Source organism: Clarias gariepinus, chromosome 15, assembly GCF_024256425.1.
Source record: "Clarias gariepinus isolate MV-2021 ecotype Netherlands chromosome 15, CGAR_prim_01v2, whole genome shotgun sequence".
Classification (NCBI taxonomy): Eukaryota; Metazoa; Chordata; class Actinopteri; order Siluriformes; family Clariidae; genus Clarias; species Clarias gariepinus.
The window spans coordinates 8,488,499-8,505,679 of record NC_071114.1 but is presented as its reverse complement, the minus strand read 5'-3'; the positions used below and the strand labels follow the sequence as shown (position 1 = coordinate 8,505,679).

Sequence of the window (17,181 nt, the reverse complement as noted above, 5' to 3'; positions counted from 1 at the left end):
CTCGTGGTTATTCTTTTTTGTTTTTATTTTCTGGTATTTGCATAACATCTTACAAGGCGCTCTTTACATGTCCTCAAACATTATGTACATCATTTCACAATTAATATGACAGGGTGTTGAAGGTTGTTAGTGGAACTTGTTCAAAGCAGACAGAGCTGGTGCTTTCATATTAGTGGGTTGCGCAACGTCTCATTGTTTCGGAGTGTGACCACTGCATGCTTTCAGATCCTGCAGCAATCTGGGTTATGGCAAATATGTGGGATGACAACAAGATCTCCATTCTCTTTAGCTGAAAAGGAGTGTGTGTGTGTGTGTGTGTGTGTGTGTGTGAGAGAGAAGGAGAGGGCAAGTATGTGAGAGAGACAGTGTGGATGTGTGTGTGTGTGTGTGTGTGTGTATGAGTGAGCATAAGATAGTGTGCAAGTATGCGAGGGGGTGTGTGCATGTGTTTTTGAGAGAGGGAGAAATTATGTGTGAGTGTGTGTGGGTGGGTGGGTTGTTGTACCCCCAAATGTGTGTTTGCAGCGAGTGTTTCAGGTGAGTGAAAGTGTGTGTAAGAGAACGTAAAAGGGAAAGCAAATGAGGGTGAGTGTGTGTGTTTGGGGGAGCAAGTGTGTAGGAGTAAGAGTGAATGTGTGTGTGTATGCAGATAAAGTGTTCAAGTGTGTGAGAGAGGGTGAGATGTGAGCGAATACACCTCTAAAAGAAAGTGTGTGTACTGTATGTGTGTGTGTGTGAGAGAGAGGAAAAAGGCAGCGAGTGTGTGGAAGTGAATGTGTCAGTGTGTAGGAGTGTGTATGTGAGGGTGAGAGAGAGAATGTGTGTGTGTGTGTGTACATGAGGGAGAGAGGAAAAAGCTGGAAAAATAGACTAGTGAGTACATTCAGTGGAGGAAGAGAGCTTGGTGCTGTGTGAGGTGAGGGATGATGTAGGTCAGAGGTCAGGGGTCAGGCCACCTCCTTCTGCGTCATGTGCAGGTGGAACAGAGGAAGTTGAAGCTGCTGTTTGTTTAGCCGCTGATGATAATGCTGTTTGTACAGTGACGCACGAGGAGGGAGAGAGAGAGAGAGAGCGCCTGTGATGTATATCTACAAACCAGCATCTGGATCGGCAGCACAGATTCACCGTCAAACACCCCTATTGTAGTTTAGCTAAGGAAGACTGAAAGCAAAACTAAGTCATGCGAATTAATTCTGTTCATTCAGTACTGAAAAAGCGCTTTTTCTGTCTCCTCTGGTCATGGTGATGCTGAGCATGCGATTTAGCCTACGCCAAACCCATCCTACAGTCCCAAGTCAAAAAACAAACAAACCTCTTTATGGCACCTGAGAGATGAAATGCTGCCTACTCCTCTACAACGAAGCTGCACAGCGACCAGCGGAAAATATTCGACATGGCTCAGTCTAGACCAAATCTAATGGCTGGAGTCTATGGAACCATGGCGGACAGGATAGATCTGAGAGAAATCTGGGTTATTATTTATAAATACAGGTGGTAATAATCGCCGTCGTTTATTCTTTCCAGGCTTCGAAAATGTATGTGGAGACGAGTCTACGCTGGGTCTGCGGCATCCAGGAGCGCGTCGCGGTATGATCACGGTTTCAGCAGGTGACTTCTACGCTATGTCCTCTAGGATGTAAAAAATGAGCTCGAGCTGAAGAGCTGCGTGTCCGTGTCGCTGGCACACGCTCAGTACAACCGCACTTAGGGACTGGTTCAGACTGTCCTGGTAGTGCAGCGGCAGAGGCTGGCCGTTACTGCCTGCCAGGAACTCCATCTGTAACACACAGAGCACACAGCGATCTAGCGAGTTCATTCGAACTGGTTTGAGACAAACTCTCTAGGTGAACAGAGCCGATATGTCAACTTTTACATTATATCCAATGACTCGCTGCATTTTGTGTATACATATGCTGTCATGATCAAATCATATTCTATTTCAAATACACACACACAAATCCAAATATAATTTTATTTATGATATTTACCTATATACCTATATGCAGTGCTGTGCAAAAGTCTTAGGCACCCTGTGTTTTTAAGTACAAGGACTTTATTATTGAGTTCGTATCGAAACATTTCTGATTTTCAAACATCAATATTCCATCAGAAACATCTACACTCACTCACTCACTATCATATACAGTACATATACATATGTATACTGCTTTATCCTGTATACCGGGTCACGGGGGACATGGAGCCTATCCCAGGAAACTTAGGGCATCCTGGACAGGGTCTCAATCCATTGCAGGGCAGCACACACACACACACACACACACTACTAGCATAATCTTAGGACTGTGGGAGGAAACCCACCAAGCAGAACACAGGCAGAACATGCACACAGAGGCGGGAATCGAACCAGGACCCTGGAGGTGCACTGAGACAATAAGCCACCGTGCATATACATATATACCTAAAACTTCTGTACTCCTAATGCATAAATACTGTTTCTATGTAATATTTACATCTCAATGTGTAAACAACATGGCACATTTTGTTTAAAGCCATTTTTCAATTGATCAGAAATATTGGAACATGTGGCTGACAGGTGGTTCTTGTTAGCTAGGTTTGCCCTGTTGGATTTATGTTTAAACAATAGTCCACCCTTGGTTTAAGCCCTGGTTTTCACTTGTAAAATGGTAAACCAATACGAAGACCAAAGAGCTGTCGATGGGAACAATATTCTGAGTCTAAGAAAAGAAGGAAAATTGAGCAGCCAAACAACAATTTCAAATGTTCTCAAAATGAATGAAACAACTGGCCAATACTGCTAACAACCAGACATTAACACAGATTAGCCAATGAAAGCAAAAGCTGCTGAATAGAAAACCCCCCAAAACAGCAGTCAAAGATATTACCAACAACCTCCAGAAGGCAAGGAGTCGCAACCCATTCAATCGCAAACCACTCACGAACCACTCACGCAGGAACTGTTGAGAAAGAAACCCCTCGAAACAATCAACAGCTGAATGAACAGGTCAGCAAGAAAAAAGAATCATAAAAGAAGATTAATGACATCAGTGGGTTACCGGCACTAATCATGCCCTAGGTGCAGTCGCATTGAAACCCAGTCCGTCCACATATCAGGAAAGGAGACTACCAGCGAGCCACCAAGCAAGGGAAATGCAACCAAATAATAAGCGTTATTCGCTTTACGACTACCTGTTCCTTTACTTTTGCTCAAAAAAAGCCGGAGGTAGCTTAGTGGTTAAGGCATTGGATTACGGTTCGGAAGATCCCAGGTTCAAACCCCACAACCACCAAGTTGCCACTGTTGGGCCCTTGAGCAAGGCCTTTAAACCTCAACTGCTCAGATGTATAATGAGATAAAAATGTAAGTCGCTCTGGATAAGAGCGTCTGCCAAATGCCTAAATGTACAAGCTGCCGTTGTTTAACACATCCAGATGTCAGTATCAGGAAATGAAAGCTGAAATTCTGATCTATTCCTCTTTTGATCGTTTAACGCAGTGTAACTGGCAGAATTGGTATTAGTGGAAAAGTTAGCACATGATGCCCTTAAAGAGGTAATGAATATTCATAGACTGGTCAGTTTCATCTGCCATAGCATCTAGTCAAATTCCCCTCTGCTGGTAGTATACCTGTAAGACTTTTTTATATTCAATCCTATTTCTTTCCACTCTATGAATGCATGAAAGCTGTGGTGTGTATGTGCCCCATAATTTACACGTCATTCATATGCATACAGAAATATTTTTAAAAAAAGGTAAATATGATGTGTTGATGGCTAACTGATGGCCCATCGTGTAATTGCTTACACAGGGCATATAAAAATGGTTTACTTAGCATTTGTGGAAACTATGGGCTTTCCAGATTATTTCATAACATTACAAGCTCTATTTTTTTATCCTAATACTTCAATAAAATTAAACAAAAAAAAAAATTGCAGAATGAATAAAAATGTATGATCTACCAATATTTAACAAAACATCATCCCATTACTTATTAGTTTGCTCTAATAGCATTGGCCAGGGATCATGTTTTAATCTTTATAAAACACAATAAAAATGAATTTTGCACATCCCAGCGCAGCTGCGTCATTTGTTTCAGCAATCGTTCTCACCTTCTGTCCATCCAGTGTGACCCGCAGTGCTAATTTGGTCATACCATCCTCTTTCAGCAGGCTAAGAGAATTGCACAGTGCCAGGCAGAACGCTCGCGCCAGTCGCTCCGTCAGACGGTTATGATTGGCGTAACTGCTCGGGCCGTTTGACGGCTCCTCCCTCTGGAGAAAGAACACCTGTGGAGTAAAAACAAAACCAAAAAAAAGTCAATCCACATGACTATTAATAGGTAATAGACATCTCCATGGTAACAATAGTGTCTGAGTGTACCTCTGTCCAACGTATGACCTTTCCACTGGCTCGATACTCTAATCTCTGGTGAGCCTTTATACATGTAATTGATTCCATGGACTTTCCATCAATAGGGCTGATTATGCTATGAGTCAACAGAGAGTGGAGACAGGTGGAGGAAGAAAAGAGCAATAAATCCACTGGTGTAGTGCAATAAATGTTCATAATTAAACAGGAATAATTTGGTTATTTATCAGCTGAAACCTGCACTATGGTCCGGATCAACCCAACTATGCAAACCAAAACGACGTCTCACCCCTTATTAAAACGTGGTTCTTCATCCTGCCACCGAATGTGCACATATTCCTGTCTGTCTGATTGGTGGAGTTTTCCACAGGTCAGGGTGTAGTCCCTCATGTCTCGAAGAGCTCGCCGTAACTCCAGCATTGTTTCCATAGTCACTTGAACCAACAATCCATCTGAAAAGAAAAGACTCGGTCTCGGAATGTCTATATAAACACATGCTGTTTGTACAGGTTAACCTGCAGTCCAGTGGACTGGATATGAAAGTAAACAAACACCGGTGCAGCAGTCTAAACTGCCATTGTCAAGTTTAAGACAAGTCCAAAATCAAGTAATGATCAAATCAATAGGCGGATGGGGCCAAGGCACTTTCAAGTTCAAGTTGAGAGAGAGAGACCAGAAAAGCCGAGACCAAAGGCGTTCACTTCTACGAATGATTCTTTAGAAGATGTTATTACAGGACATCATGCATGCATAAAATCAAACCCCTACAAATGTTTATTCATAACCAAAACCATATTTAGAAATACAGAACAGTGCAAAAGCCTCGAGCCACCACTCATTTCTTTTAAATATTTTGCTTCCAAAGTGCCAGACTTTCTAATAATTTTTAAATTAGTTTTAAAGGAATAGTTCTCCAGGCTTTCTAAAGGACATTTTGGGTCTCATTTTTTTTTGGTCTGTTAAGCCACACAGTGACCTATCAACCATTCGAGCATATCAACCATCCAACGTAAGGCATGAACCAGTAAGAAACAGGTGCAGATTATGATTAATGATCAATCCGGTGATTAGTGTACTGGCGATGTTGAATGCTGAGTGGTTGAAACAGACGAGCGGGGAAATGAGGTCGCTGCTAAGGTTGTTACATAAACAACCCATTTTTAAATTGTACCTTTAGGTACTTCATAGCCTGTCGCGGTAAAACATTCGCTCCCATTTATTTCATTTAATCTGCATAATTTAATTTAATATGAAGAAATGAGGCATGACTCAGAACTTCTGCACAATACTGAACCAAAACCAAAAACAGAGTAAAGGTCAAGTTCAACTGTCAAGAAGTCTGAGACAGTTTTATTAAACACAATTAAAGCTATAACAAAAAAGCCGACACATCCCAAACATCTAAGCATGAGCCAGGAGTTGGATGCACAAGCACAATATGTGCCCACACAGTGAGTAGGATGGTGAAGGAAAGAATGAAAAGAGGCTACACATCACAAAGGCCATGTTTTTAATAAATCACCTGTCAGTCAAACCCCGCTCAAACACTACACTTGGCATTATACAGTATATTGTGGTCAGATTAGCTCAGCATGAGGACTGCAAACAAGGAAAGGCACCCTGTACAATATAGTGGTGAATTATTGATGCTTCGGGGCTGTTTTGTAGCCGGTGCAACATTTAGGACCTCTTGTAAAGACAGATGGCTTTACGAAGGATTAAATCCCAGGAGGTGTTAAACCTGGTTCTAAATAAAGCTATTTTAAATAATGTGTTTCAATCTCATGTGCATCCAAACGAGCAAAAGAAAAGTCTCAGTCTATCAGTTTGAACCCGACATAAACGAGCATGAAGCATTACAGGAGGAGACGCAGTGCTGTTATTTATGATCTCCACTCTTGAGCTTGAAATGTCACTTATTATATGCATGATTATATATACTGTAAAAAAATAAAAAATAAATTCAAGAAGGGGGTCAATAAGCTAACAAATGTGTTCCCTGAAGCTTCTGTGCTTCAGATTTGCCTTATGAAGGTCAGACTTGATAAGATTTAGTTGTGGAACTTGATAAGTCTGCCAAGAACATTTCAGGAACATATTTGACCAGGAAATGAAAGCCTCACAAAAGGTCATTATGATTTACAGATAAGAATAAAAAAACGCTCCGGTTCATGAGCTGCTCCCAGATTTCCTCATGTTTTTTCCTATTTCCATTACTATGGAACAAGTTAATCTTCATTACACCATGCAGACTTTGTACCACACTTCACAGGCTTTTTTTATTTTTTTTATTAAAATGTAAACCTGGCCTCTCTGATATGGAGACTTTAGTATTTTTTGGTAATCCAATTGAAATTCTGCTTGGGGTTAAATAATGATACGTTTCTATGGTGACAATATGGATGCAAATGAATTCTGCACTTCATTATATCGAATGCAATAACAACCGCTGCACAACATGTCTGTCAATGTTTCATTAAAAGAAGCGCATCACTGACCCCCGTGCACATTTATAGACATATATAATCACTGCTTGTATATCCATGCAGTATAATAACTGGCGCCGGATCGTCATAACAACCAAGACACGTTTGAAATATACAATGCAACAAGAAGGCTCTTGAATAAATATATGAACAGCAAACCTTCGACAATGCTGGATTTGGCCAGGTATCCTGATGAAGCCTTCAGTGCACCACTGAATACAAAAAAACAGGAGCCTGTAACTGAGAGACAGAATGATTTTATTTTAATGCTAATCAAATTATAAAACATTTATATAGCAAACAATTACTATAAAAACTTTTTTTTTCTGTTATGGCGTGTGACTGCAATCACTCGAACCCAGGTCTTCATCAATTTAAAAATTTATTTTAAACTTCATTTCCTTACACACACGTTAAATCTTACAGCACACGGTTATAGCAGGGTTTGATTTATGGTCCTGCTTTCTGGTATCACCCAAATTAGGATGCCTTTTATCCTCAACCATGTCACCTTCAACTTGCTCTTCAGTGGTCAAACTGATAAAGCTATAAATGTATACATTTTTCACTTCATACCCAAAATGTTTCTAAAGCTGCTTCGCAATAATATTCACTGGTAAAACCACTATACTGTACAAATAAAAACTGAATATGGAACAGCAGAGACTATGTTACACCAAGGTCAGACTCTTTAAACTGTAGTGGTGACGCCCCCTGGTGGTCCATACTGCAAGTTTAATCTATATCATTTAATTGTATTTATTTTGAAGAATTTGAGTGATGGCTCAAGACTTTTGCACACATTTTAAAGTGAGTCTTGAAGGTTCTGATCTATGGATAATTATGTACTGTAGAGTGCATGGCAAAAGTATTCACACTCCTTGAACTTTTCCACATTCGGTCACGTTACAACCACAAACGTAAAAAACTTAAATTGAATTGAGATTTCATGTGAAAGACCGACACAAAGTGGCACATAATTATGAAGTGAATGTAAAATGATTAAACCACCTTTCGACACAATTACAGCTGCACGTTTATTTGTGGTATGTCTCTATGAGTTTTGCACATCTGGAGAGTGGACAACAATTTTTGCCCATTCATCTACGCAAAATAGCTCAAGCTCAGTCAGATCGGATGGGGAGCAATTTTGTGAGCAGCAATTTTCACTTGCGATTCGATTGTAGCGCTGGGTGTATGCTTAGGGGCCATCGTCCTGCTGAAATGTAAACCTCCGTCTGTCTTTTACAGACTTTGCCCATTATTAAGCCTTCACCCACTTTCCCATCAACTCTAACCAGCTTCCCTGTCCCTGAAGATTAGCATCCGCAGAACATGATGCCGCCACCACCATGCACAGTGGTAGCTTTTCAATCTGACCCGAGCACCTTCTTCCACGTTTGCTGTGTCGGCCAAATAGCTTGATGCGAACTGCAAAGTTCAAGGGCTACGAATACTTTTGTAGGGCACTGTACATACAGTAGTTCAGCTCTCTGTTAGTCCTGCATTCTGACATTCTCCAGTGGGTGGAGCCGAATTCAGTACTTCATGTAAACATGAGTTCGCATTTCTCATCTCTCAGACTGTCAGCACATATTGTTTGTATACAAATAGTACATATGTTCGCGTGTATATATATGTGTGTGTGTGTGTGTGTTTTCATTTGCTCACTTCTGCGAGGCTGGCTGTGGATGCTGATTGCCTGAGTCTGGTACTGTCCATCTGCAGTCTGCACACAGATGAGGTGGGAGTCGGCACGCTCATTAAAGCAAGCGCCCATCGCCAGCAGTTTCTCATTCGACTTACTCAGCACCTTCAGCAGCTGAGCAAGCAACGGGAGAAGACACGTACCCTGATTTAACAGCATGCCATGATGACAGCTGCATACAGTAGCACAGTATGGAATTTTCTAGGATTTCACTTTATGCTCAGCGAGACCGTTGAGTCTCATCATTATTTCAGGCAGGGACATTTAATTATCTCATTTACAAACGACCTGCCTCAAAGAATCTGTTTAAATGTTTCTGGTGATGCCTTACGTCAGCATGACGGCTTTTAGGGACTGTGATGCACGTGCTCCGCGCCTCCAAATCAACCATGAGACCCGTCACTACCGGCAACGTGTAACGGTAAAAACGGAAATCCTAAAAAAAAGCACAAAAAGAGAAAACATTATATAATAGGAAAAGCTTTAACAACAGCAATAAGACAAGATGTAAGGATGGAGTCTCACCACGAGGAGCCTCATGATGCTGTTGTTGATCTGACCGAAAAGCGGCTCTCTGAATCGTACACTGAACAGAGGACAGGGATAAACTGTAGGGCAGAGAAAACATCAACCATCAGCAACACAAAGCCCGATCCATTCACTCACTCACCCACACATTGTTTATACCGCTTTATCCTGTGTACAGGGTTGCGGGGGCCTGGAGCCTATCCCGGGCGACTTGAGGGACGAGACGGGGTACACCCTGGATGGGGTGCCACAGCACACACAATCATACACTACGAGCAATTTGGGAACGCCAATGCACCTAATCTGCATGTCTTTAGACTGTCGGAGGAAACTGGAATACCTGGAGGGAACCCACCTCGGGAATCGAACTTGGAGGTGCAAGGCGACAATGCTAACCACTAAGTCACTGTGCCGCCAAGCCTGATCTAATTTTACCCAATTTGGTGATTTTCCAATTCATCCAGATTCAAACTCGTGATTTCTAAATGAATTCTTTTTTTTTTTTTTTTTTTTTTAAAAAAAAGGTCAATACAGTCAGAGCTCAAGTTCTTACATCTATACTCGGCTCCTAAGCGTAGCATGAGGCGCAGGGGGAACGCCCTGGCCCAGGGACTCTCAGCCCGAAGAATGAGCAAGCCGAACAGGAAGGGCTGAGGGGGCAGCGGCAGGCCGTCCAGAGACTGTAACGTCGGACGTACGTAGAGAAATCCAGCGTGCTCCTCGCTGTCCAGAAAGCCTCGAGTGGCCAAAGAGTGACTCAGATGATTCAAGAGCTTTCCAGCTGAAAATTAGAAAGGATATGTGTGTGTAGATCTGTACAGAACAGCACCGCAAACTGGTTAATACATTTCTTCCTGGAAGCAGACTTTACCTGTCTGTGCGTCCCAGTAGATTTGAATAAAGTGATTAAAGATGTCTGTGGGGAATCTCTTTTCTTCTGGTAAACACTGTAATAGCACGACTACTTCTGGCTGACCCACGGCGTGCATGCCTTTAGACGTCACACACCAGCACCTCCGGTTAACATCTGCAGAAAAAAATACAAATCCACACACATTTGTCTTACTGTTAAAGTCACTGCTGTCAGATATTTCTTTCGAAGGCCCAAGATGCTCTCTCTCTCTCTCTCACACACACACACACACACACACACATACACACACACGCACAAACACACTCTCACAGACAGGGGAAAAAAAAATCCCAAGGCATTGCTGCAGTCCTCCAAAATCACTCTACAAAAATGTCTTAGCAAGTAAAATATTTTGCTTATTGTCATATTCATCTATTATATCTGTTATTAGATTACAGCAAACTAAATATGAGATTATTAAACCTACAGTGTTTCTAGACATTTCCTTGAAATAGTCTTGCACTATTGGCAGATAATTTTAATTCTTTTATGCGTTTGCATAAAAGATATTTCCCAGTAGAATAAGTTTTTTTTAATGAAAAGAAATGCTAATAATAATCTTCCACACTGCCTAGTCAAAAAGAATTATATATATATATATATATATATATATATAAAATTATTATTATTATTATTATTATTATTATTATAATGAATACAGTGATTCCGTTATTGTGTGTGTGTGTGTGTGTGTGTGTGTGTGTGTGTGTGTGTGTGTGTGTGTGTGTGAAAGTCGTCCCAAAGCCCCGCCCCCGATACCCCCCCATTATTCCTGCTACAGATTCTGGGCCAAACTTGGCTGAGTGATGATGGTAGAATAATTATAAAGGTCTTGACTAAAACAACATGCATGAGGAATCACAAAGGAGTTTTCATTTTCTGCAATGGAAAAGGACTCGAACTAGTTACTTTTATCAGAAAGGTATAACGTCCCCCAACACTGGAGGGGGCAAAGCCATTTATGAAAATGATTCCTCATGCTCACAGAACCCCACTTTCACAATATGAGTACTGAAACATGCTCATGCCATCAGGGAAAAAAAAACTCCATAGATGTGATCACCTGGTCATTCAGGACATTCAGGTCGTCAGCTGTGCTATGCATGATGGGTGCATCGCTTTATGCGCTTCCCTTCTTAGCCTGACCATCACTCTGGAATAGGGTTAATCTGGACTCATCAGACCACATGACATTTTCCATTGCTCCAAAGTCCAATCTTTAAACTTTAATCAAATTTCGGTATTTTTTCTTGATTAGTTTCATTAACAAATGGTTTTCTTATGGTCACACAGCTGTTTGACCCCAAATGCTCTTGTCACATCGTGTGTGTTGAAATCCATTTATCCATTTATGATTCCTTTTACCTGACCACATTTTGAGGGACGGATTACAATAATGTCAAATCCCCTTTATTGTTTTTGTTACTTGATGCATGCCAATAATTTGACTTTTTTCGCTTTGGCCAGGCAGTGAATTTTATTTATTGCCTTTTTGATTTATTTTCTTTTAACGGAGACTACTGAACTGCGGAGTCAGACTTACAGCTGACGATCTTCACCATTGCCAGTAGGTTGGCGTTGAGGACAAAAACCAGCGGCTCGGTCTGGCCTTGCTCCAGCTCTTCGAGCAACGAAGTCTCCGTCCGCTTTTCCTCCACTGTGTAATCTACAAAACCCAGTTTACAGAGGAATTACACAAGCCTCGGACAACATTGAGGATCTGAGACACAATATATAATAAGGTTTTATATAATCACATTTTAATTGTTTTTTTTTTTTTTTAAACAAGTGAACCTAAGAAGCCAGGAGAACATTGAAAGTACTAAAAGTATTCAGAAGATCCATATAACCTTAGTCTATAATCACTCAAACCAAATATTCTTCTTCTGTTCATATAATAATTCATTATTCGAGGATGAGGATGTTCATACCTCCTTTAACACCAGTAGAGGTGAGGATAGGGGGAAGCCCTTTATGTGGTAAGGGCTTAGCTGAGCTCCCTTTGGGACTGTTCACCACTTCCTGATGCTCCAAACAAGGAGAGTTTGGCATTTCCTTGAGGTCAGGAGAAAAAACAGACAAATACTGTATGTAATTCACAGTACACACTTTTACAACTGACTATTCCACACTACCTGACCTCCTACAGTACATTCTATATACTGTATCTACACTCTATAAACAAAAATATTTAGCCAAACCTGCAATGATATTGTATTCAAATGCATGTACTTAAACCTGGAGCCGGTCTCCCTTTTGCAGCTATAACAGCTTCTTGGAGCGCGCGTAACAAGATTGTGAACTGATTCTGTGGAAATTCCTGCCCATTCATTCTGTAGAGCATTTATAAGGTCAGGCACTGATGTTGGATGAGGAGGTCTGGCTCACAATATCAATTCCAGTTCATTCCAAAGGTGCTCGATGGGGTCAGGGCTCTGGGTGTGGGCCAGTCAAGTTCTTCCACAATGAACACATCGAACCAAGTCTTTATACATAGTCCTTGCTTTGTGCACAGTCATGTTGGAATAGAAAATGGACTTTCCCAAACTATTGCCACAAAGTTGGAAGCATAGCATCGTACAAGATGTCTTGGGATGCTAAAGCATTAGGATTTCCCTTCACTGTGGACAAGGGGCCTGATTGAAACACCTGAATTCAATAATTAACAGATTTGGTCAAGTGCTTTTGTTCATATGGAGTCAATCCACTTACTGGCAGGTTCTAAGGACAGGGAGGAAACCAGTGATTCCAGTGGTTCCAGTGGCAATGCGTGAAAAACAGCAACTTGAGCTCGGGATTGAACCAGCAACCCTGGAGCTATGAAATAACAACAATTCCTGCTGTACCACCATGACACCCAGTGATCCCAAATTTGACGCTATTCATAGCCCCAACATTAAAAAGTACACTGCTAAGGGCTGTACATAACTCCACAACATACTGTATTGTGCGCACCTGGTTAACAAAGGTAATTCCAGGTGTCCAGGACCTTTGGCATGTATGCGGTGGAGAACTTAAGAGGACATCTGGGGTTGAACCCCACGTGTCATTGGTGGACTGCTATGGACAGGCCAGCTATTTGACCATGAATGAAGGATAGATTTTGGTCCAGCGGTTGCTGGACCTGTGAGGTAAGTTGTGAGGCAAACAGCCTAACTATATAATACTATACAGTCACTGCTAGGACACATGTTTGTCTTGGGTTGATTTTTGGTTTTATTTTTATTAAATATCAGTGGTCTTTTTTTTTTTTTTGCATTTTTTACACTAAAGTGTTATGAATTATTCTGTTTGTTAAAAAGACACTAGGTGAAGACAACTCAGAGTCTAGTTTTCTGTGAAGCAGTGCTGTAGTTATGTATCTATTTATACATACAGTATATATATAAAAACAGAAATTCTGTAATGAAATGAAACCCGGGATCAGACTGCGACGTGTATACACCAACAGCACATACGACAGGCAGAAGTAGTGGCTGCCGAAACATTGGAGTGGCCTGAGGAGCGGCAGCGGGTTGACTACGCACTCCTTTTTCAGGTAATTTAGCATGCATGCATCAGGATCTGCACGCTGTCGAAGCTGCAGGTAAACCTCTAGTGCATCAATATGGACAAGAAAAATGATGAAATGTATATAAAGAATTTAGTGAAGGAATGCTTGAAATGTTTAATACCTTGCCCACAAGTTAGTTTCAACCTTACTATGGAAGTGTGCTACAACCCCAAAGCATTACACAATTTTTTTTCTCTAAGATACTGTTTCCAAAATATGGACCAAAAAGAGATGTTGAAGGTAAAGTCCTTGGAGAATCTACCACCAGAGACGTAAAAGTGTGTTTAAGAGTACGAGCCAGAGCAGGAACTCAGGAACTAAGCAGCAATGTTTATCATGCAGTACCACCAATGTCCACAAGTAGGTGACACTGTGATCCATGCTACAGGAGGCACTGCAGAGAAATCAAGAACAACCACTATGAAACTGTTGGTGCTAGTGCAGGGAAATCAGCCACTATGAGAAAGGTGATGATCTGTCATGCAGGAAACGGCTGCCAAGAACAGTCAGCACTTTTCATAAAAACCAAGGCTTTTCCAACTGGCTTGGCTGTGAACCTTAAACAAACCCAATGTGTCTGACTACTGTTATGAATCCAAGCTAACTGGCATCACTATGACTGACATCTAAAAGGGCTGCCAGAATAGCCAGGCCATAATAATCACCCTGTGACACACACACCTTCAATCCACTGACCTCGTGTTTATTAACATAATTAAAAATATAAGAGAACAATGTATTGTTAAGCGACTGCGAAAAAAAAAATGGCTTACAGACAGGTCTGCAGATACCACATGAGCCGCTGCAGGAGGATGTGTCTGCATCGAATCTCTGTGGGTTGGAGTAGTGTTGGCACTAGACATCTCATTTTTGGATAAAACGCTGTCAGCAAACCATACTTTCTTTTGTTCCTTGCGAAGAATCTCTGTAAGGCAGAGTGACAGGTAAGGGATACAAAGCAAGGTTGTCATTGGAAAAGTAGAAATGCATAATGAATTAGATTGCAAAATGTACAGTGAAAAAGGCAGTGCTTTTTATTCAAATACCCACTGTTAATAAGAGTAGCGTGACAGGTGACACAGACCCGACCCTCTTTTCCACCCAGGTGAGTCAACCTGAATCTCAAGTCACAGCAGACCACACAGAACACCTGAGGATAAAAACAAACACGCAAACAAACCCATGTGTAGCAGACGCTGCTGTATATTACGTAACCCAGACCAGCCCTCCCCAGCCCAAATCACTTCTACCGGGTGTACATACTACATAAACACTAAAGCAGAAGTTTAGTTTGGCAGCCTTTTGGAGAGCAATCATTCACTACTGGCTCATTTCAACAATGGACATCTGCCAATAATATCTGCTAAAACAGCAAAAACTGTGAATCTGCTTTTTCTTTTCTTTTTTTCATTTGAGCTGTCAGTCCACATGGAGCGAGATGAAAGCTGTTAATTGCAGTACTGCAGTGATGATGTCACCTAAAGTTGTTTTTTTTTCTAAAGCGCTGAGACTTAGCCTACATTAATTTGAAGCCACTTTAAAGTCCTGTTCTGATTCTAAATATAAATCAACACGGGCACTGTACGACAACATTTTAGTCCGTTACCTTCCCGCAGGCTCTGCAGTGGTGCCTCCTCTTCGTGAAGGAGAATCTGGAGCCACATTTCATACACGCCGGTGCCTGAGAATCTGGGACCCACTGTGGAGCTGTAGAGCCCAGAGAACTGCAACGCTGCACAAGCAGGGCACCAAGGGACCCCCTTCTGACGGTAGCAGATCCATTCTCGGGGGCGCTTATGTTCACACTGCCTCTACGGCCCGAATTAGAATCGGATTTGAGGGCCGAGGGCAGCATGTGCGTCTCCGGGTGTTCCAGTCCAGCTCCGTCACCGTGGCTCAGTGCTGGAGGTGTGGACGGTGAGGATCCCACCATTGCCTCCTGTTCCTCCTGCTCACCATCTGCCAGCTCCTTCTCTTCCACTACGGAGTCCTCTTTGAGCCCAGGCATCAGGCAGCTGTCCTCCAGGAGCGCCTCCCTGGAGTCGTTCAGAGTGGTGTAACCCAAGCGCCTCTCACCCCAGACAGAGAGTGTAGCGCTCACCGCTTGCCTCATTCTCTCAGCAGGGTCCGGCGAGGTCCGAGAAGCCGCACAGCATCGCTCGCGTTACGTCACACTGATCTTCGCGTTCAGCTCCAAATCGGCCATGATGCGAGGACGTTTTCGAAGGGTGACTCAGACGCAGCTTCTTCTGAGCCGGATGGATGTCTCATCGCTGCATTCTCTGCTCGTGGAAAAGAACACAGGAGGAATACAGATTGCTCATCAGCGCCACTATAGTACAACAATTCACACAAGGCATCAGCCTGATCAATCTGGCAACCCAAATTCAACCGTGCAGCCAAGATTGTGCTGAGCTAAGCTCTGATTTCTTTATTGGCACATGCATGAATACCGCAATAATGTCATACTGGATTACAAAAACTGGGGGGTAATGGTGTGTTTAAATAGCGGGAGGACATTTGGCTTTGGCAACATACATTCTTCGCAGCGCCATAATGTCCAGTCTGGAAAGGAAAGGCGTGTGAATTAATGAGTAAATGAATGAATGAATGAATAAATGAATGAGGAGGGGAAGCCGGTATCCCCTAATATATATATATATATATATATATATATATTACAATATATCAAAATAAAATAAAAATCCTTCTCGGGTCCTCATGCCTAGATTAGCCTATAGTCTTCTACCACCCACGTCTGCACTTATTATCACTGCAACATCTGCACAACATCTGCACAGCATTTCTTTGCATGCATATAAAGCTAAAATCTGATCTCCATGGAAATAATACCACATGCAACAGACATTTTTTTCTCTCTCTCGCTCTCTCTCACACACACACACACACACACACACATCACCTACTGTCAGTGACTGCGGCAATGCGACAGTCGCATGTCCTGCATCGCTGAAGCGCGCGCGCCACTAATCAGTCCGCTTCGATCCGTCGGAACATCACTGACCTTGTGTCTTCTTTGATGTTTTTTGGTTTGTTTGTTCTTTTTTTTCCCGCCTTTCTCGCTTCTCGCGACGAGTGATCTCTTGAAGAGAACAGATCAGTGTACAGCACCAGAGCAGGAATCAGGAATGAGCTCCTTCATGGCACAGCTGATTTCAGGGATGTGCCTGCGCGCAGTGAATCTCTCAGCTCTCAGTCTGCTGCAAGCCTGGCCTCTGATTTTACACACACACACACACACACGCGCACACGCACGCACACACACACACACGTAATCAAACTCGTCCCTTTACTACATGCATTCTTCTGCCTTCTGTCTTTCCAGTTCAATCTAAGCTGTAATGCAGTGACGTCAAAACCACTGCCAAAAGTTTGTGGACACCCGCCAGCCATAACATTATGACCACCTGCCTCATATTGAGTACCCCCTTTTAACACCAAAACTGCAACTTTAGCATTCCACAGGACCTTCAGTTTTGGAGTCTGTTCTCTAGCCATTACAATTTGGCCCTTGTCAAAGACATTTATATTCCTACGTTTGCCCATTTCTTCTGCTTCCAACACATCAACTTTAGGAAAAAAGGTTGACTTAGTCATAATATTTCCCACCCACGTCCAGTAACTA

General features: G+C 42.2%; 1 protein-coding gene across 2 annotated transcripts; it reads right to left on the bottom strand.

The window, feature by feature from the left end:
- Position 1: 1 nt before the first annotated feature.
- Positions 2-16,756, bottom strand: zfyve9b (zinc finger, FYVE domain containing 9b). 2 transcript variants are annotated; one of them, XM_053512675.1, is made up of 16 exons: positions 16,463-16,756; positions 15,142-15,817; positions 14,586-14,685; positions 14,309-14,460; positions 11,914-12,037; positions 11,526-11,648; positions 9,941-10,096; positions 9,623-9,850; positions 9,067-9,149; positions 8,873-8,977; positions 8,505-8,655; positions 6,993-7,073; positions 4,637-4,799; positions 4,360-4,465; positions 4,089-4,265; positions 2-1,777 (listed from the first exon to the last, which is right to left on the bottom strand). In XM_053512675.1, the coding sequence occupies exons 2-16, from the start codon at positions 15,646-15,648 to the stop codon at positions 1,616-1,618; spliced, it is 2,418 nt and encodes an 805-aa protein (XP_053368650.1). In that variant the 5' UTR covers positions 15,649-15,817; positions 16,463-16,756; the 3' UTR covers positions 2-1,615. The 2 variants fall into 2 exon arrangements, with proteins under 2 accessions (XP_053368650.1, XP_053368651.1); XM_053512676.1 differs by having other exon boundaries at positions 16,561-16,756.
- Between the last annotated feature and the right edge of the window lie 425 nt (positions 16,757-17,181).